Source organism: Schistocerca nitens, unplaced genomic scaffold (assembly GCF_023898315.1).
Source record: "Schistocerca nitens isolate TAMUIC-IGC-003100 unplaced genomic scaffold, iqSchNite1.1 HiC_scaffold_363, whole genome shotgun sequence".
In the NCBI taxonomy this organism is placed as follows: Eukaryota; Metazoa; Arthropoda; class Insecta; order Orthoptera; family Acrididae; genus Schistocerca; species Schistocerca nitens.
The window spans coordinates 6,007,376-6,029,938 of record NW_026045897.1 but is presented as its reverse complement, the minus strand read 5'-3'; the positions used below and the strand labels follow the sequence as shown (position 1 = coordinate 6,029,938).

At 44.0% G+C, this 22,563-nt stretch overlaps 1 protein-coding gene across 1 annotated transcript in view; it reads left to right on the top strand.

The window, feature by feature from the left end:
• Nucleotides 1–22,563, top strand: part of LOC126228333 (uncharacterized) — a 61,680-nt gene that overhangs the window by 2,083 nt on the left and 37,034 nt on the right. The window contains exon 2 of the mRNA XM_049942284.1: nt 6,851–6,978. Within this exon, the coding sequence (XP_049798241.1) occupies nt 6,938–6,978 (41 nt within the window). The 5' untranslated portion in view covers nt 6,851–6,937. The remainder of the gene's footprint in view (nt 1–6,850; nt 6,979–22,563) is intronic.

The following is a 22,563-nucleotide window of genomic DNA, read 5'->3' as shown; positions in this document are numbered from 1 at the left end:
TTTGCCATTCGTGCACCCAGGTTCGTCTGTGATGCAGCGTCAAGGGTATCCACAGCCACGGTCTCCGAGCTGATAGTCCATGCTGCTGCAAACGTCGTCGAACTGTTCGTGCAGATGGTTGTTCTCTTTCGAACGTCCCCATCTGTTGACTCAGGGATCGAGACGTGGCTGCACGATCCCTTACAGCCATGCGGATAAGATGCCTGTCATCTCGACTGCTAGTGATACGAGGCCGTTGGGATCCAGCACGGCGTTCCGTATTACCCTCCTTAATCCACCGATTCCATATTCTGCTAACAGTCATTGCATCTCGACCAACGCGAGCAGCAATGTCGCGATACGATAAACCGCAATCTCGATAGGCTACAATCCGACCTTTATCAATGTCGGAAACGAGATGGTACGCACTTCTCCTCCTTACACGAGGCATCACAACAACGTTTGACTAGGCAACGCCGGTCAACTGCTGTTTGTGTATGAGAAATCGTTTGGAAACTTTCCTTATGTCAGCACGTTATCGCCACCGGCGCCAACCTTGTGTGAATGCTCTGAAAAGCTAATCATTTGCATATCAGAGCATCTTCTTCCTGTCGGTTAAATTTTGCGTCTGTAGCACGTCATCTTCGTGGTGTAGCAATTTAAATGGCCAGTAGTGTGCTTGTAGAACCAGGTTTCGAAATACATAGGCCAGACGTGACCGGTCCCACACGCCTCCTCCCACGCTTTCAACATCAGGGCTGTGAATCCCACCCCGCTGTACAGTTTTTTGCACTCGTGCATTAGGCAGCTGCAGTGGGGTGGATCTGGTGGCAGGCAGCCTGCACGTGCGAAAGTTTAAAAAACTGTGCATTCTAGAGGTCATAAATGAATATCGTTACAATTACAGCCAACTTTGTTTTTGAAAGGGCGCAGGGGTTCAGTTGGTAGGGTAGAGATCTTGCAAGCATAGTTTTTTCATCTTAAAACACAAGGTCAATACTTGGAAGATTACGAATAATAAACATAAACGTCGAGGAGAAACTTCAGCCGATGTCAGATAAGGAGAGATGATACTAACTCAGCGGTACAGCACACCTCGTCTAGCCTCGATAAGGGCTTACAGTCGGCGACAAAGAGTCCGCAAGTATCTCCAGTTATGTCCACAAGTGACGTCACTCAACATACCCGTAGAGCCGCCAGATCGCAGGGACGTCGAGACAGCCGCTTTCCACACGATGGTCCCAGACATTTCCTGTAAGGCTGACATCGGGTGGTTTCGCGGGCACGTCGAGATGCGGCACGACGCCTGAGTGGTCGTCAAGCCGGGAGCGTGTCCACACGGCCCCGTGAACGCGGCTGCTGTCTAGGAACGCGGGACCGCCCACAAGATACTAAGCACGTAGGTAGGGACAAGTCCGAATCTGAAAATCACTGCGTGATGTCGTGGGATCTAGACTGCACGTACACAAAACTTCAGCACGGATCTCTGACATGTGACCCTTTAAGACTTCCGCCAATGTTCGTTCTGATAAAAGTGACAATACAGAGAGGTGCTGCCACTTTGTTCCGAAGTTTTCTGAGCTCTGAGGCCATCTGGCGGCGGCAGTGTTCCGCTGAGGATGCAGAGGTCCACTACACGCTGCCAGCCCCAGTGGAACACACACTGTGTGTCGCAATGAAGGGTGGAGCGGGTTACCTTAGAAACAGTTTAAAGTGGATTACAAACAGTATCGGACTTTGGCACTTTTGTACATTTATTTACTTCTTTATGCGTTTATTTCACCTGATAAAATGATAGCACTTATGCACTCTCTTACCTATAACCTGACATCTTAGTGGGTCAACATTACGACATGCATAATACACGAGCAGCATGCAATAGTGATAATTATACTGCTGCTACTAACAACAACAACAACAACAATGGGTAGAGACATGAACACACGTTTTTCTTGACGCGACAAGCACAACTGTTGATATACATCATCAGTGATAAAATCACTGCAACTGTAGCAGGTTTTATCACTGATGACAGAAATGAAAGCATAGTGCTTCATAAATTCCATATGTTATGCTTTATATCAGAATACACATAATACAAAAATTGTAACTTTGCATCTTTGAAATCACGTAGATGGAGAAAAGGTCAAAATATCGATTTTTGGAGCAACTGCTTCAAACTGTGGATGCATTTCTTTTACACGTTTCTTCGCCTTTCTATTAACAAATTACATAATGATAAAAATATCAAAATTTTATGTACTACAATTACATATTGTTATGCCTGCGGGACAAACAAGCATGATCGCACACCAGGTTTGGCCTTGAAGCTGAGTGGAATGGTAGGGAAGTCCCCCACCCCCTCTCTCTCTGTCACTCTGTCTCTTTCTTTCTTTGTCGCTCTTTGTTTTAACTCGCAACCTTCTCTATCTATCGAAAGCTCTTGCTTCCTCAAAGGAAGTATGCTTTGAAAAGCATCGAGGGACAAGAAAATTCCAGGTAGGTTACACCTTGGTCACACAGAAATTTCAAAGTCAGAGATTGGACTGTGAGGCATACTCAGGGGCAGATATAAGCTCAAATGTCCATTCAATAGCGATGAAGAGTGGACTGAGGTTTAAGACAATGATCTGCGAGAGTAAATGCGAAAAAAAGTGGGACACTGAAGTGCAGAGCAATCATGAAATGCTTCTGAATTCCTCTTAGGCTGTAAATACTACCTTGATGAATACTACATATACAGCTCAGTTGAACAGGAACGGACGTCTGTCAAAAGGGCATCACAGAAGTTGGACAAACAAAGATAGATATAAGGAGGTAACGGAAAAGAAACATTGGGAAGCAGAAGAAACACTTAAATTGAAGTGTGAAGAAGAAATGACAGTGGCAATGGAAGACACTGGAGACTCCATATTAAGAGTCACAGCTTAACCTAAGTTGTGTAGACAGAAGGGATAGGTAACATACCTTCGCAGATTCCGAAATTACTGGCGCAAGTGTCAACCAAAACCTATTCAACTTGGCCTCTAGAATATGCGAGAATGGCAATACACTATTAGACACAATCGTGAAGACAAGAGCAGACACTTGTGAGACCTATCACACAATCAGCGTAACACCTCATGAGTGGAATTTGACGACAGGTATATAGGACGGAGTGGAAAAGCAAATAGAGGCTATGATAGATGAGGATCATTTTCGCTGTAAGAAGGGTGATAGCCCAAGAGGAGGCGTGACTGATGTTGTAATTGGTAAGGGAAGCAAAATTCGAAAAAAAAATGACGCATTCATAGGACCTGTAGACTTAGAAAAAGCATCCGGAAACGTAAAAATGTTAGAAATACTGAGAAAAATAAGAGAAATAGGCGACTGAAAATGCGTAATATACAATATGTACAAGAACCAAGAGGGAACAATAAGAATGCGAGACCAAGAACAAAATGCTGTCCAATCTTCCTACAAACACGTGCTGTATGTTCCATTCTTCACCGATTCTGCTTAGAAAGTCTTATCCGTCCAACTAATTTTCAACATTCCTCCGTAGCACCACTTCTCAAACGCTTCGATTCTCTTCAGTTCCGGTTTTTCCACAGTCCTGATTCACTTTGTTACAATCCTGTGCTCCAAACTTACATTCTCAGTTACTCGTCCTTAAGCTAAGATCGACGTTTGATATTAGTTGGCTTTAATGACAGCTCTTTTTTCTTGGTCTCCTTACTTTACCCTCTTGCTTAATGTACATATTGCACCAGACCCTTCTTTCCCTAGAGGTTACACCCATCTCCCTAAGAGTTTCGAACGTCTTGCACCATTTTATACCGTCGTACGATTTTTATATATCTACAAATCCTACGAACGTGTCTAGATTTTCCTTAAGTCTCGCTTTAATTATCAAGCGGCAACTGAAGAGTCCTTCTCTGATGCCTTTACCTTTCCTAAACTCAACCTAAAATCAAACTGCTCGTCATCTAGCTCTTCCTTAATCTTCTTTTCTCCTTATATGTAACAACTTAAGTGCAATAATTCTTAAACTAATTGTGCGAATGTTCTCACACTTACCTGCCCTTGCAACCTTTAGAACTGTGTGGATAAAATTTTCCGGAGATTTTGATTGCATATCTCCAGAACCATAAAGTCTACAAACCAATTGGATTAATAGTATGGTTTCCAAATCTCTCAATAATTTTCGAAAGTCTGAATGACCGCTCCATATGCCTTCCACATGATTTGGTCGAAAGTCTTTCTAACTCTGTCTGTTCCTGTGGGCTGGACAGGCAGGCATCTCGACGATCTCTCACTAGGTCACCTGGTTCAAAATGGCTCTGAGCACTATGGGACTCAACTGCTGGGGTCATCAGTCCCCTAGAACTTAGAACTAGTTAAACCTAACTAACCGAAGGACATCACAATCATCCATGCCCGAGGCAGGATTGGAACCTGCGACCGTAGCGGTCTTGCGGTTCCAGACTGCAGCACCTTTAACCGCACGGCCACTTCGGCCGGCAGGTCACCTGGTGACCTGACGGCCACAGGCAAAAGCGACACCCAGTGCTGAACACCACAGAACGCCACTCAGTGTCCCCGCTGACTCTGTCTCTACACTATACCACCTATGGTCCGGTGTCAGTGGTAAACGACACATGGCAACCACAGATCTCAACCCAGATGATATCAGTCTGTCTGTTATCTCGACCCCAACCTGCTGCTACACGTCCTGCTGTCGTTGCCCTACAGCCAAATGTCACTGTAATGCTCTCGGTACGATGCTCCCAAGTCCCACATGCCGAAGATTCGATCTTTTACAAAGTCAGAAAGCTGCCCGTAAACTGAACGTACACGTTCATTGGACATTCTCTTATGCGATCTGCCCATGAATAATTCCAGTAGCGCCTCGATCTACATCTGTAGGTATGTCTTTTCTGTACTTAAAATAAGCTTGCATAACGACGAAATTCGAAATATATCACACAGGCATAAAAATAATTGAGTATGATTCTCTAAAAGACATCATAGCTGTCATCTATTTCAAAAAAATATATTTATTTTCACGACTGCAGTTTCGATCTTAAGCCCATTATCAGGTGGTATACAGCAAAAGCTGAAAAATAAATGACAGACGGCATGTACAGAATGGCACTGTCGTGCCATCCATATGGCAGTTATATTATAAAAATGTTAAAAACAACACATCGCTTACATTGTGCCTCAGTAGACGTCAAAAGTTACGAATCTGCTGATATGTATGTATCTCATCGTTGTATGGGTATGTTGAGTCTTGTAACTATGAGAATACATCAGGATTAAATGCAGTTAAGGATCGTAGAAATTGCACGAGGTAGATTTATTGTTACCGATGTTAACATGAATGAATCCCATCAAAACACTGTTCATGTACAGTGTTTACATGACAACTGAGGCAGTTGGTGGGGGAACATATTCACAAGTAGTTTTTTCTTTGCTGTCACCAGTGATTGTACACCCCACAGTAAACGTTTCATATCAGAGTATCTTAATATCATGTTTACATTCCTTAACAGAATTTGGCATTCTTTATTATGATACAGTCATGTGATATAAGGAAATAAGATAATAAATTTATTATGATAGGACGTAACAGTACATATGCTATCTATCGCCAAAGACTTATAGTAGCTTGGATTCCCATAAAAACTGGTAATAATAATAATATATATCGTTTTACATGTGTATTCATTGCAGCAGATTAACATTACAAAGGTATAAATCGCATTTGCTACAACTATCGTACATGAATTGATCCAACATGACAAAAAAGGAAGTACAATAACTCAGACAAAATCTGGATGGCACACTTCCCACAAATTACAGAACACTTCGTGTACCACCATCTAATTATAAAATCTACTACTAATGGTTCAAATGGCTCTGAGCACCATGGGACTTAACTTCTGAGGTCATCAGTCCCCTAGAACTTAGAACTACTTAAACCTAACTAACCTAAGGACATCACACACACCCAACCCCGAGGCAGGATTCGAACCTGCGACCGTAGCAGCAGCGCGGTTCCGGACTGAAGCGCCTAGAACCGCTCGGCCACAGCGGCCGGCGTGTATTATTAATATGTAAGGTATCATACAGTACAAATGTAGTCATACATTTCTATGGTCCTTAGAATGATTAGGGGGAGAAGGGGTATTTCAGCTGCACTTGCTAAACACCTCATACAGTTTTTTGCTGAATTACTAAAATATATTATTTATGTTAAAATAAAGGCATCCTAAATGTAAAAACGTGTGTGAGTGCACATGACTCTTCCTTGTTTTCATGCAAACCATACAACTCATTCGATACGTTATAAGGACCACTCATATTATAAAACCAGCATACACATGATTCTGTTCAAATACATATGTCTTATGTTTGTCAGTAAGTCAGTCAAATAGGCGAATGACGCATCCTCATGTACGTTGCCTTCTATTATTAGCACCAAACCTGACTGCAAATTGTCTCAATTCTCCCTTATTGCTGAGCAAGTCGTGTGGGTGATTTTTGAAGTAGTTGCATATTTCCATTTTTCAAGTAGTTTGGTGCTTCTACCCTTAGGCAACCTATGAAGAATTTTTAAGACTGAATCTACGCTAGGTGATGGTACTCCTCCCGCTGTGTTTTATGTGCTCTTTCAATGTGTCACTGGAGTATGGGCTTTGTAACGTCGGGTCAAGGTGTGCATATTATAACTCTTACGATTACTGATGGTGTGTATTGATATAGTTTGAAAATGCTACTTGCATACACCTAGTGAGCTGGTGAGGGCAGAATATGAAAGCTTTGCTTCTACAGTAATCTGATTTACGGGCTTGTTCACTAGTTTGTCGTCTCCTATCTTGTCCAGAACTGCAGGACCTGACTGCGGCTTTCCGGGAGCACCTCTCCAACACCTGGCGAGACTTTGCCAATCTCTTCTCACTCGGTGTGTCGCATGCCTCACAGCTGTTGGTTCCCCTCGCATTTGAACATACGGTAAGTGGTGTTTTTTGCTCCTCTTATAAATTGTGTTATAGGTACGGCGGATGAGAAAACGACACACACCGCCCGGCCAGTTCTCAAGTTCTAAAGCGAACCCTCTGCAAGAATTCTGAACCAGCCTCTACTTCTGTGAGCCTTGTGGGGTTATGACACAGGGAGGCTGAGGATAGGGAATAAAATCGTCTGTATCTTACTTTTTTCGTAGTTCCTCACTACTTCCCTAACAGATTTAGGGAACTTTGCATCAGATTATGGTTTGCAAGCCTAAGCCTGTTTGCTACATATTTAGTGGAGACTGATCTCGAGTGTATTGTATGGCATTTTGTGTCATCATCCGCGTCTCTGCTTATTCGGAATCTGTACTCCTAATGAAAGGTGGGACGGAGGGGTTCAGAGATTACGTAACAACAAAAAATTCAGTATTTAATAAGGTAGCAGATAAATTAAGTTTTACACACTGATATGGTTGCTGTCATGGACAATATCGTAAGGATACTTTGCCAATTTTATAAGAAGTCAATGAGCAGAAATTGCAGAACATTAGTTTCTTAGTCTAAAAACGCTAGAACATATCTTTCTCACGCACACTGATAAAATTCGTAATTCAAACCGCATTTATTCCACAAAAGTCAAAGCTCGTAAATGTTGCTTCAATTCTAATTTGTAAGTATTCTATGGTCACCTACAATTTATGACACAGTAACAATTGGCATTCGTAAGAATTGCATAAGTTAACGCGCGTGACTGCGGGTCATAAGCGCGTGACTGCGTGTGAGATCGATCTCCAAGTTTTCATCTACACTCCTGGAAATTGAAATAAGAACACCGTGAATTCATTGTCCCTGGAAGGGGAAACTTTATTGACACATTCCTGGGGTCAGATACATCACATGATCACACTGACAGAACCACAGGCACATAGACACAGGCAACAGAGCATGCACAATGTCGGCACTAGTACAGTGTATATCCACCTTTCGCAGCAATGCAGGCTGCTATTCTCCCATGGAGACGATCGTAGAGATGCTGGATGTAGTCCTGTGGAACGGCTTGCCATGCCATTTCCACCTGGCGCCTCAGTTGGACCAGCGTTCGTGCTGGACGTGCAGACCGCGTGAGACGACGCTTCATCCAGTCCCAAACATGCTCAATGGGGGACAGATCCGGAGATCTTGCTGGCCAGGGTAGTTGACTTACACCTTCTAGAGCACGTTGGGTGGCACGGGATACATGCGGACGTGCATTGTCCTGTTGGAACAGCAAGTTCCCTTGCCGGTCTAGGAATGGTAGAACGATGGGTTCGATTACGGTTTGGATGTACCGTGCACTATTCAGTGTCCCCTCGACGATCACCAGTGGTGTACGGCCAGTGTAGGAGATCGCTCCCCACACCATGATGCCGGGTGTTGGCCCTGTGTGCCTCGGTCGTATGCAGTCCTGATTGTGGCGCTCACCTGCACGGCGCCAAACACGCATACGACCATCATTGGCACCAAGGCAGAAGCGACTCTCATCGCTGAAGACGACACGTCTCCATTCGTCCCTCCATTCACGCCTGTCGCGACACCACTGGAGGCGGGCTGCACGATGTTGGGGCGTGAGCGGAAGACGGCCTAACGGTGTGCGGGACCGTAGCCCAGCTTCATGGAGACGGTTGCGAATGGTCCTCGCCGATACCCCAGGAGCAACAGTGTCCCTAATTTGCTGGGAAGTGGCGGTGCGGTCCCCTACGGCACTGCGTAGGATCCTACGGTCTTGGCGTGCATCCGTGCGTCGCTGCGGTCCGGTCCCAGGTCGACGGGCACGTGCACCTTCCGCCGACCACTGGCGACAACATCGATGTACTGTGGAGACCTCACGCCCCACGTGTTGAGCAATTCGGCGGTACGTCCACCCGGCCTCCCGCATGCCCACTATACGCCCTCGCTCAAAGTCCGTCAACTGCACATACGGTTCACGTCCACGCAGTCGCGGCATGCTACCAGTGTTAAAGACTGCGATGGAGCTCCGTATGCCACGGCAAACTGGCTGACACTGACGGCGGCGGTGCACAAATGCTGCGCAGCTAGCGCCATTCGACGGCCAACACCGCGGTTCCTGGTGTGTCCGCTGTGCCGTGCGTGTGATCATTGCTTGTACAGCCCTCTCGCAGTGTCCGGAGCAAGTATGGTGGGTCTGACACACCGGTGTCAATGTGTTCTTTTTTCCATTTCCAGGAGTGTATTTTTAGGCTTCAGATATATATTTTAACTGTTTTTGTGATAATATTTACTATATAAGTGACTTATTAGTGGTTTCTTCATTCACCTCTGCATATCTTGTGTTGTGGCCTGATATTTGTGAGTGTTTTGTATCGAGCAACTTAACCTCTTACCCGTGTTTACATTCCGCGCCGACCAGTTGCAGCTGTAGCGGCGCATCGAAAGCTAAGTACTAATTAATTGTTTGTGTATAGTAGTTTATTTAGGAACTTTAGTAGTCTTCAACCGGTATTCTTGGTGTTTTCCGGTAAAATAACTTCAGAAGAAATTTTTGCGAACTACTTTCAGTTTCGTTACTGTCATTAGACGTTTGATTTTCTTTCTGTGTTAGTATTTTGTTATATTCTCATTTGTTGTTGATTAATACTGTCAATAATAGTAGTTACTTCCCTTGTAGAGCAAGTTTGTGATTATTGTTGTCAGTTTTTAACATCTTCTTATTGTAGTAGCGGAACTTAGATAAAGTTGTTTTCTTGTTTCAATAATTGTAAAATTTTACCATGAGTGAGAAGTGTGGGCTTTGCCGTAGGTTCGTGAGCAGTGGATTGCGGTGTGAGACTTGTTCGAAGTATTTTCACTGGGGGGAATGCAGTGGGGAAGCCAGTGGGCATTCTGGTGAGATCCTCTCCTGGAACTGCAGGTTATGTAGCAAGAGTAAGTTGATAGAGGAGCAGGTGCAGTTGAAAAACGCACAGGAGGAGCTAGATAGGATGAGGAGGGAGAAGGGGGTTGGGGAATGGGAGCTGGCTGTTGGCAAGAGATCTGCTAGGAGAAGGAGATTTTCAGATAACTTTACTATTGGTGTTTGTAATAGATATGACCAACTCTCAGAGTCTGGTGGAGAGGAATCTCTAGTAGCTGCAGATGTAGGAAGTATGCAGCAGACCTCAGCAGTTACGGTGGCTAGGACAGTTGCAAAGTCTAAGAGAAAGAAGAAGGTTCTGCTGTTAGGTAGTTCTCATGGTAGAGGTGTAGGCCAGCAGTTGCAGGAAGTTTTGGGGAGTGAGTACCAGGTCACCAGCATTGTGAAACCTAATGCAGGATTGGCTCAGGTGACTTTTAACATAGGGGGGTTATGTAGGGATTTTACTAAAGAGGATCAGGTAGTGATTGTGGGTGGGGCTGGTAATAGTATTGATAGGGATGGGGAGTATGACATAGATGGTGACCTGGAAAAGATAGCCACTCAGACTGGCAACAGGAATGTGCATTTCGTGGAACTGTTTCAGCGTCAATATCGGCCTCATCTTAATACAGCCGTCAGGCGTAATAACATGAGACTTGGGGGTGCGCTGATGACAGAAGGCATGAGTCACATTTCAGTTGTGTCGATGGAGTCTATCAGCAGGACGGGTTTCACTAGACATGGCCTGCACCTCAACAGGTATGGGAAGGGGAGGTTGGCAAAACTTATAGGTGACAGCATAGGTGGGGGTGGTGGGATCACTCATGGGAAAATTCCGGTAGTTGTGGGTGTTAGAGCTGTACCTTTTTTAGATTGAAGTCAGCTGATAGGTATTCCTGCTTAAGGGAAGTCTCTCTAACAAAGAAACCACTTTCTACAAAGCTTGGGTATCCGATTAATGAGGGAATTAGTATATTTCATCAAAATATACAAGGTATTAGAGATAAAGTTAGTGAACTGCTTATAGATGTTGACTCTGAAATTATTGGTATATCTGAACACTTCTTAAATAAGGAGATAATTCAGAGGCTTCCTTTACCAGGATACAGGTCGGCTGGCAGCTTTTCTAGGAGCTCTTTGCGGTGTGGGGGAGTAGCCATGTATGTGAAAAACGGTATCCCATTTGAGTCAATTGATGTTTCAAAGTACTGCACTGAAAAGGTGTTTGAATGTTGTGCAGGTGTGGTTAAATGTAGTGGAGCTAAACTTCTTACTGTTGTTATTTATAGATCCCCAGACTCCGATTTCACAACATTTTTGCTAAAGCTAGAGGAGGTTCTTGGTTCACTTTATAGGAAATACAAAAAGTTAGTTATATGTGGTGACTTCAATATTAATTGTATAAGTGATTGTGCAAGGAAAAGGATGCTGGTAGACCTCCTTAATTCATATAATCTTATGCAAACCGTATTCTTTCCAACGAGAGTGCAAGGGAACAGTAGAACAACCATAGACAATATTTTTGTTCATTCGTCATTATTAGAAGGGCATTCTGTTAGCAAAAAGGTGAATGGCCTTTCAGATCATGATGCACAAATTTTAAGTCTAAAAGATTTTTGTGCTGCAACACATGTTAAATATAGTTACCCACTTTTTAGGAAAGCTGATCCAGTTGCTGTACAGACTTTTGTAAACCTTATCAAGGAACAAGAGTGGCAAGATGTTTATAGTGCTGATACAGTAGACGATAAATATAATGCTTTCCTCAAGACTTTTCTCGTGCTCTTTGAAAGTTGCTTTCCGTTAGAACGTTCAAAACAGGGTACTAGCACAAACAGGCAGCCTGGGTGGCTGACTAAAGGGATAAGAATATCTTGTAGAGCAAAGTGGCAATTATATTAAAACGTTAGAAACAGTCACAATCTAAATGCAGCATCCCATTACAAACAGTATTGTAAGGTGCTTAAAAAAGTTATTAGGAAGGCAAAAAGTATGTGGTATGCAGATAGAATAGCTAAGTCTCAGGATAAAATTAAAACCATATGGTCAGTCGTAAAGGAAGTGGCTGGTCTGCAGAGACAGATCGACAATATACACTCCTGGAAATTGACATAAGAACACCGTGAATTCATTGTCCCAGGAAGGGGAAACTTTATTGACACATTCCTGGGGTCAGATACATCACATGATCACACTGACAGAACCACTGGCACATAGACACAGGCAACAGAGCATGCACAATGTCGGCACTAGTACAGTGTATATCCACCTTTCGCAGCAATGCAGGCTGCTATTCTCCCATGGAGACGATCGTAGAGATGCTGGATGTAGTCCTGTGGAACGGCTTGCCATGCCATTTCCACCTGGCGCCTCAGTTGGACCAGCGTTCGTGCTGGACGTGCAGACCGCGTGAGACGACGCTTCATCCAGTCCCAAACATGCTCAATGGGGGACAGATCCGGAGATCTTGCTGGCCAGGGTAGTTGACTTACACCTTCTAGAGCACGTTGGGTGGCACGGGATACATGCGGACGTGCATTGTCCTGTTGGAACAGCAAGTTCCCTTGCCGGTCTAGGAATGGTAGAACGATGGGTTCGATTACGGTTTGGATGTACCGTGCACTATTCAGTGTCCCCTCGACGATCACCAGTGGTGTACGGCCAGTGTAGGAGATCGCTCCCCACACCATGATGCCGGGTGTTGGCCCTGTGTGCCTCGGTCGTATGCAGTCCTGATTGTGGCGCTCACCTGCACGGCGCCAAACACGCATACGACCATCATTGGCACCAAGGCAGAAGCGACTCTCATCGCTGAAGACGACACGTCTCCATTCGTCCCTCCATTCACGCCTGTCGCGACACCACTGGAGGCGGGCTGCACGATGTTGGGGCGTGAGCGGAAGACGGCCTAACGGTGTGCGGGACCGTAGCCCAGCTTCATGGAGACGGTTGCGAATGGTCCTCGCCGATACCCCAGGAGCAACAGTGTCCCTAATTTGCTGGGAAGTGGCGGTGCGGTCCCCTACGGCACTGCGTAGGATCCTACGGTCTTGGCGTGCATCCGTGCGTCGCTGCGGTCCGGTCCCAGGTCGACGGGCACGTGCACCTTCCGCCGACCACTGGCGACAACATCGATGTACTGTGGAGACCTCACGCCCCACGTGTTGAGCAATTCGGCGGTACGTCTACCCGGCCTCCCGCATGCCCACTATACGCCCTCGCCCAAAGTCCGTCAACTGCACATACGGTTCACGTCCACGCAGTCGCGGCATGCTACCAGTGTTAAAGACTGCGATGGAGCTCCGTATGCCACGGCAAACTGGCTGACACTGACGGCGGCGGTGCACAAATGCTGCGCAGCTAGCGCCATTCGACGGCCAACACCGCGGTTCCTGGTGTGTCCGCTGTGCCGTGCGTGTGATCATTGCTTGTACAGCCCTCTCGCAATGTCCGGAGCAAGTATGGTGGGTCTGACACACCGGTGTCAATGTGTTCTTTTTTCCATTTCCAGGAGTGTAGAATCAGTGCGTAGTGGGGATGTCCGTGTTACTGATAAGTCGCATATATGTACGGTACTTAATAATCACTTTCTGAATTTAGCAGGTGAACTAAATAGAAACCTAGTCCCAACAGGGAATCATAAAGCGCTCTTAGAAAAAAGTGTTCCGAGACTGTTACCTGAAATGCTCCTCCGTGATACTGACAAGAGGGAGATTGAGTTAATAATTAAATCACTAAAGACCAAGAACTCTCATGGATATGACGGGGTATCTAGCAGAATACTGAAGTATTGTTCCACGTATGTTAGCTCAGTACTTAGCCATATCTGTAACTTTTCCTTTAGGAGTGGTCGGTTTCCTGACCGATTAAAGTACTCGGTAGTGAAGCCACTTTATAAAAAAGGAGACAGGGATAATGTTGACAATTATAGACCTATTTCTATGCCATCGGTGTTTGCTAAAGTTATCGAGAGGGTTATCTATACAAGGTTATTGCAGCATTTAAATTCACATAATTTGCTGTCAAATGTACAGTTTGGTTTTAGAAATGGCTTAACAACTGAATATGCTATAGTCTCTTTTCTCTGTGAGGTTTTGGACGGATTAAATAAAAGGTTGCGAACGTTAGGTGTTTTCTTTGATTTAACGAAGGCCTTTGACTGTGTTGACCACAAAATATTACTGCAGAAGTTGGAACATTATGGAGTAAGGGGAGTAGCTTACAATTGGTTCGCCTCCTACTTTAAGAACAGAAAGCAGAAGATAATCCTCCGCAATATTGAGAGTGGTAATGATGTTCAGTCCCAATGGGGCACTGTTAAATGGGGCGTTCCCCAAGGGTCGGTGCTGGGGCCACTGCTGTTTCTTATTTATATAAATGATATGCCTTCTAGTATTACAGGTGATTCAAAAATATTTCTTTTTGCTGATGACACCACCTTGGTAGTGAATGATCTTGTGTGTAATATTGAAACGTTATCAAATAATGTAGTTCATGATATAAGTTCGTGGCTTGTGGAAAATAATTTGATGCTAAATCACAGTAAGACTCAGTTTTTACAGTTTCTAACTCACAATTCAACAAGAACTAACATTTTAATCAGACAGAATGGGCATGTTATAATCGAGACGGAACAGTTCAAGTTCCTAGGCGTATGGATAGATAGTAAGCTGTTGTGGAAATCCCATGTTCAGGATCTTGTTCAGAAATTAAATGCCGCTTTATTTACCATTAGAACAGTATCTGAAATAAGTGACATTTCAACACGAAAAGTAGTATACTTCGCATATTTTCATACGCTTATGTCATATGGTATTATTTTTTGGGGTAATTCTTCTGATTCAAAAAGGGTATTTTTGGCTCAAAAACGGGCTGTTCGAGCTATGTATGGTGTAAGTTCGAAAACCTCTTGTCGACCCCTATTCAATAGTCTGGGAATTTTGACATTGCCCTCACAGTATGTATTTTCTTTAATGTCGTTAGCAATATTAGCTTATTCCCAGGAGTTAGCAGCTTTCACTCAGTTAATACTAGGCAGAAATCAAATCTGCATGTGGAATGCACTTCCTTGACTCTTGTGCAGAAAGGAGTGCAGTATTCTGCTGCATCCATTTTCAATAAGCTGCCACAAGAACTCAAAAACCTTAGCAGTAGCCCAAACACTTTTAAGTCTAAACTGAAGAGTTTCCTCATGGCTCACTCCTTCTATTCTGTCGAGGAGCTCCTGGAAGAGCTAAAAAATTAAGCAAATTCCAGTGTTACATTCTTGATTTTCTTTATTTAAACTTACGACTTGTCTCCTGAATATGTTTCTTATATTTCATTTCATCTGTTTCTACAATCGTGTTATAATTTCATGTATTGACTCGTTCCATGACCATGGAGACTTCTCCTAAATGTGGTCCCACGGAACAATAAATAAATAAAAAAAAAAAATAAAAATAATATAAACTAACATCTGGTCCTATAAAATTACTTCTGCTCAACATGGAGGATCGTCGACTTCAGACCTCCTAGTTAACCTGTACACGTACCAGATAGTTTGTACAGTTCGGTACGACTGCTCAAGCTCCTCCCGCCTTAACTTTGACATGTCCGCTTCCCGCGACTCCACGACCAGGTGGTAGCCCAGCCGTGACTCGACCCCTGAGCTCCCCACCACCGGCGCCGTCCGTGTGCCACGACAATGCCCCAGCCGCCACGGCCACACAGGACGCGCGACAACAGTGAAAACCGGCAGCTGAGGTCAGTCAGTTGGCGCGTGTTACGTCAGCGCGTGTGTTTGATAAAGGCACTGTACTACTACAATCACAAGAAGAATATTTAGTGAAGACATAAAAACCAATGAAGATCCGTGGCAGACAAATCTGAAAGAGGACGCTGCTTTCTGACAATATTCGTCTTAATCGTTAGGCTTCCTGCACGTGTCCCCTGGCCCAACTCAAACTTTTATCGAGTCTGACGTCTCCGCCTACGAGTAAATACAAGCCGGGTTAAACGTAGATAAACATGAAATGTTTCGGCAATAGTGTGCATAAATATGTATGCGTATAAGTAAAATTAAAAATATTATCTTGAAAAAATTATTCCTTTTTTTCTCTGGCATCTGTCAGCAATATACGAGGGTTGCCCAGAAAGTAAGGCACCGTATTTATTTTTTCAACAGTTCTTCATTGAATATAATGAGAATTACACACACACGAAAGAATGCTGTTTCATGTACACGCCTAATTGTTCCAAGTAATCTCCATTCCGTTCTACGGCCTTCCCCCAGTGCGAAACAAGGGCGTGTATGCCCTGTCGGTACCAGTCCTTGTCCTGCTGCTTCACTGTGTGAATCACCTCCTCATCGTCTTCCAGGAATGGCGTCCTTTAATGGCTCAAACAAGTGGAATTCCGAGGGGGCTGTAAGGTGTATGGGGTAACATCGTCCGACCCAGTTCTGCAATGTGTTCAGCAGTCCTCAGATTTGTGTGTGGCCAAGTGCTATTGTGTAGCAGCTAGAACACTCTAGCAGTAGTGGACACCAAAAGATCCTGAGGAAGATCCCAGCAGAGGGGCCGAAACGTCGAACATTTCAGAAGAAACATGACGCGGCCTAATAACCCAGAAGATTTTAACTTCAAAACATCTCCTGGTTTGCTGTGGCGCTGAAGTGGCTGGAAACGGGTCGCAAGTTTTCCTAATGTATTGACTTCTGCTTCTGTATTAATGGAAGCGCCTCTTGGCGTCACATCACCGAGAATCACACATTCGCAGTTCCAGAATACGATGACCACGACCTTACCTGCGGAAGCAATTGCTTTGAATTTTTTCTTCTGTGGGGAGTGGCAATGTTCCCACTCCATCGACTGTCGTTCCTTTTCGGCCTCAAAATGGTGGACCCTAGTTTCATCACCTGTCACAATCTGGGACAAGAAGGCCTTCCCCCTCAGCTTCAAAACGTTACAACAAACCGAGACAAATGTTTTTTTTCTGTGCGATTTCTGATCCACCGTTAGACACCGTGGGACCAATCTTGCACACGCTTTCGAATATCGACGAGTCCGCATATGCGTCCACACTTCCTTTGCTGACTGACAGATGCAGCGCCAACTGCCGAGCCGTAACGCGTTTGTCCTCGCGAATGACGACGTCAGCTCGCTGCAACACGTCTGGTGTGACACACATGTATGGTCTCCGTGACCGCTGCAAACCGTGGAAGTCCACCGAACCGCCTTCTGATGACCTCACCCTCCGTGCCCAGCGATTAACTGCACTTCTGCGACAGCAGATGCTCCATAGGCTTTGCAAAACCGTTTGTGAATATTCCCCATAGTTTCTGTCTCTGCAGTGAGAAATTCAATGACGGCATGTTGCTTGTAACGTACATCACCTACAGACGCCACTTTGAAACTGTCTAGCAGTTACGCCATCAGTCGGAAGTGGAAGAAATTTGCCGCGCTCACTCAGGAGACTTCAGATAAAACACACGTATCGTTTCGCATTCGTAGCATTGTTTTCGGTTGAGAAAAAAATACGGTTCATTACTTTCAGGGCAACCCTCCTAAAACTGATAGTCTTAAAGAAGATACTTTGTTCAAAAAAATATGAAGAAGAAGAACAACTGTATTGTGAAAACAACTCAATTTTTTACTTTCCATTTCTTCTCATATTTATGATGTACCAAACACGTTTGACATTTCGTAACTGATTCATATTTGTTAATATTTGTTACAGTATACACATTTTTATGAATAAGATAATTTTTTTAATTCACGGTATGTAAAAAACACTTATTACTGACAGAGAGAGAGAGAAGTTTTCAGTGTGTACGTACTTATGACAGCAACAGCAATGGCAGCACAAAAACAATAAACACACATACACTACAAATATATAAAATACTTTCTTAACAGGCATTCATATTGCACACGTTCCACATGAAATATATACTCATACACACACGCTCAGTGTGCAATGCAACATTCATAATCTCACATGAGCACACCAAACTGTGACAAACCCATCATCAAACTGTTTACTAATAAATAAACACGGTAAATCGCTTCAGCAAAGAATCTGGGTGTGGAAGGGTCCAAAACCCATTCCCACAGATGAACCACTTGTGATCGTTATAGGACAGCCCTGCTTCCAGCTGCAAATGCAGTATATACCTCAATTTGACGTTCACCGGTGACATTGCAATTCTGTCAGACCCAGGAAGGGACCTGGAAGAGCAGTTGAATGGAGCATCAATGTTTGTGACATAAACGGCCGCATCTTTTGATTGGAGTGACTTGTAAGCTTAAAATTTTCATGCCTCACAGGGCCTCGCACATTAATATATGACATGAATCTGTACTTGGTAGGCCTACGTATACCCGCCCTTAACAAAAAGGATTCTTAACAGTCGGACAGGCAGACAGCCACGAAACGATTCTATAGGGGTTTCATTTTACAGGTTGAGAGATGGAACCCTAATCATTCCACAGTATTCTGTTTTCATCCGCCGGAGAAATTTCGAAGTATCTTTTCTGATATAGTTTCTCTGTTAACATCAAAGACGGGCTCATTTTTTCCCATTTTAAACACGTAAGGTCAATAAACCGTGCTACATTCCCTCAAACCTTCGATATTCGAGACAGATATATACGATATCGTGTCAGATGCCAATCAAGAAACGGAAATTTTTGGCAAAAGCTAGCAGCCAGGCAACAGACAAACGCTACAAAGTTTTGAGTCAAACTGACATTTCATGTGTGCACAACAAATTCAGATAATTTTTGTGATGTGGAGCGGCTGATGTCTATCATTGCGTTTGTAAACGGTCGTAACATGCGCTCAAGTTCCTTACAGCATTGGTAACGAATAAGATTTTAACGGAATCTGACGATTCTATTTTCGAAAATCGTTCATTTTGAATAGACTCTCCGAGTCCCAGCCACGCCATGTGGGAACTCGATGCTGCTGGCAGACCCCCAACATTTCCTTCGGACATGATATCACGAGAGCATGCATTTACGCGTATACATTCAGACGTTTGCATTGTCAAATACCAAAAAATATCTGAAGCTCTCTCATCATAGTTTCAGAATTGTGTTTATTTAATAAGACACCACTAGGCACCTGCTACACATTGATGTCTTAATGCCTGTAGAAAAGTGAATGTCCTACACGCATACCCTGGCAGTAATTTCAGTTTTATGTAGTAGTGGTGTATGTAACTGTAAACTAAGACAGGCTGCTGCGTGTGAATGTTATGAAAGTAATTTGAACTGTTTTCTGTGTGTCTCAGGGTAACCACACGAGTGATCAGCGACTTCACGGTTAGATTAAGGACGTGGAACGTGTGGGAGACATGCTACACACGAAATTAACTGGATTGGTACTCGACACGCAATCCATTATCAAACAGGTAGCGCACTACGAGATAGAAACAAGACACGCCTTCGCTCCTGAAATTCAGGTATAAACCTGTGTACACTCAAATCTTTCTCAAAGTCACTATGATTTGTTAGTGTCTATTTCTCTTTTTTCCGTGGAAGTTTTCATTACTGTTACACGAACTTGTATTATACGTGTAAGGTTAATAAAAGGTGTCTATACAAGATATTACATTACACAAAATATTACATGACACTTTATATTTTTAATTTTTTTTTCTTGGTGGGGGTTGGCGAAATTACCCACTTACTATATCCAAAAATTCATCTAATGAGTACAAGAAGTCGCCATTAAGAAATTCTTTTAATTTCCTTTTTAAATGCTATATGGCTATCTGTCAGACTTTTGATGCTATTAGGTCAGTGACAGCATAATTTACCCCCCCCCCCACCTTTTGAGCCAAAGTTAGATTTAACCTTGAGTAATGAAGATCATCCTTTCTCCTAGTGTTGTAGCCATGTACACTGCTTTTACCTATGAATTCGTTCGGATTGTTAATAACAAATTTCATAAGTGAGGCTACAGTGAAGACCTCTATCTCTTTAAATAAGTGTCTGCAGGATGTTCTTGCATGAGCCTCAGCAATTATTCTGATTACACGCTTTTGTGCAATGAACACTCTTTTACTGAATGATGCCATACGAAAGCAGAGAATGCAAATAGGCGTGGTAAGCTAATTTACTGATATGTATATCGCCAAAATTTGCAATGACCTTAATAGCATAAATAGCTGAACTGAAACGTTTGAGCAGATCTTCAGTGGGTTTTTTCGAGTTCACCCCTCATCATTGCATGTACCAATAAATTTTGAATGTTCTACCTTAGCTACCGATTTCTGATCCAAGTCTATACAGGGTGTTACAAAAAGGTACTGCCAAACTTTCAGGAAACATTCCTCACACAAAGAAGGAAAATATGTTATGTGGACATGTGTCCGGAAACGCTTACTTTCCATGTTAGAGCTCATTTTATTACTTCTCTTCAAATCACATTAATCATGGAATGGAAACACACAGCATCAGAACGTACCAGCGTGACTTCAAACACTTTGTTACAGGAAATGTTTAACATGTCCTCCGTTAGCGAGGATACATGCATCCACCCTCCATCGCATGGAATCCCTGATGCGCTGATGCAGCCCTGGAGAATGGCGTATTGTATCACAGCCGTCCACAATACGAGCACGGAGAGTATCTACATTTGGTACCGGGGTTGCGTAGACAAGAGTTTTCAAATGCGCCCATAAATGAAAGTCAAGAGGGTTGAGGTCAGGAGAGCGTGGAGGCCCTGGAATTTGTCCGCCTCTACCAATCCATCGGTCACCGAATCTGTTGTTGAGAAGCGTACGAACACTTCGACTGAAATATGCAGGAGCTCCATCGTGCATGAACCACATGTTGTGTCGTACTTGTAAAGGCACATGTTGTAGCAGCACAGGTAGCGTATCCCGTATGAAATCATGATAACGTAGGTGGGAGAACATGGGACCCAATCAAGACATTACCAACAATGCCTGCCTAAACGTTCACAGAAAATCTGTGTTGATGACGTGATTGCACATTTGCGTGCGGATTCTCGTCAGCCCACACATGTTGATTGTGAAAATTTACAATTTGATCTCGTTGGAATGGAGCCTCATCTGTAAAGAGAACATTTGCACTGAAATGAGGATTGACACATTGTTGGATGAACCATTCGCAGAAGTGTACCCGTGGAGGCCAATCAGCTGCTGATAGTGCCTGCACACGCTGTACATGGTACGGAAACAACTGGTTCTCCCGTAGCACTCTCCATACAGTGACGTGGTCAACGTTACCTTGTACAGCAGCAACTTCTCTGACGCTGACATTAGGGTTATCGTCAACTGCACGAAGAATTGCCTCGTCCATTGCAGGTGTCCTCGTCGTTCTAGGTCTTCTCCAGTCGCGAGTCATAGGCTGGAATGTTCCGTGCTCCCTAAGACGCCGATCAATTGCTTCGAACGTCTTCCTGTCGGGACACCTTCGTTCTGGAAATCTGTCTCGATACAAACGTACCGCGCCACGGCTATTGCCCCGTGCTAATCCATACATCAAATGGGCATCTGCCAACTCCGCATTTGTAAACATTGCACTGACTGCAAAACCACGTTCGTGATGAACACTAACCTGTTGATGCTACGTACCGATGTGCTTGATGCTAGTACTGTAGAGCAATGAGTCGCATGTCAACACAAGCACCGAAGTCAACATTACCTTCCTTCATTTGGGACAACTGGCAGCGAATCGAGGAAGTACAGTACATACTGACGAAACTAAAATGAGCTCTAACATGGAAATTAGGCGTTTCCGGACACATGTCCACATAACATCTTTCCTTTATTTGTGTGTGAGGAATGTTTCCTGAAAGTTTGGCCGTACCTTTTTGTAACACACTGTATTTATTAATGGTGTCATTCCATTTACTGTGTGGAACTGTATGTACTGTGTTTTGTCAAAGCAGCACAATGAACGGTGTTACTGCTTTGACTGGAGAAAGTACCGATGCTTGCAGATACTTCGCAAGTTTTCGTACTTTGTGGAAACAGTGACGTGGGAAAACCTGTGGCGCCTGACACGAATATTGCAAATGTCCTCACCTTATGCGGGACAAAAAAGTCACCTGCCGGAGAAATTACGCTAATATCGTGTAGTAGCGACTCTAGCCCAGATACTGGAATCAAATCGGCGAGGAAGAGAGGAAACAAGTTACGTTGATCTCAATAGACGAAGGAAAAAGCTAATCAGTGATGAGAATTAAACAAAAAGTGGGAATACGTCAGCAGAGGGGACGAAGCGGACAGCCATGGTTGTTATATTTTGTGCTGTGATTGGTGTGTCTGCAGCATAGAACGTAAATGTACCAAGTTGCGAGCGAGAGGAAAGCGGAATTGTCTCTCGAGTTGTTGACTGTGGAAGGGATTATGTTGGCGGTATGGGGGGTGACATGGTGGCTTCGTATGTGGAAATAAATAAGCTGCCAGTAGGCATCCCAGGTCTTGTGGTGGCTTCTTGGATTACTTTAGGTGACTTGTAGCTATGGAGGTGGAAAACATCGATTAGGATGGACAATTAGACTGGGTCGTGACTGCTGGATGAAAAACTTCCGCAGTTATATCTGAAGAAGTTGGCACAGGAGTCACTTTGGGGACGGGTGTGTGAGAAAGGAAATGATGTGGAATAGTAGGACTTGGACAGAGACAGGCAGTAGCACAGGTGATTGCTAGGGTGGTAAAATACATGGTCAGGA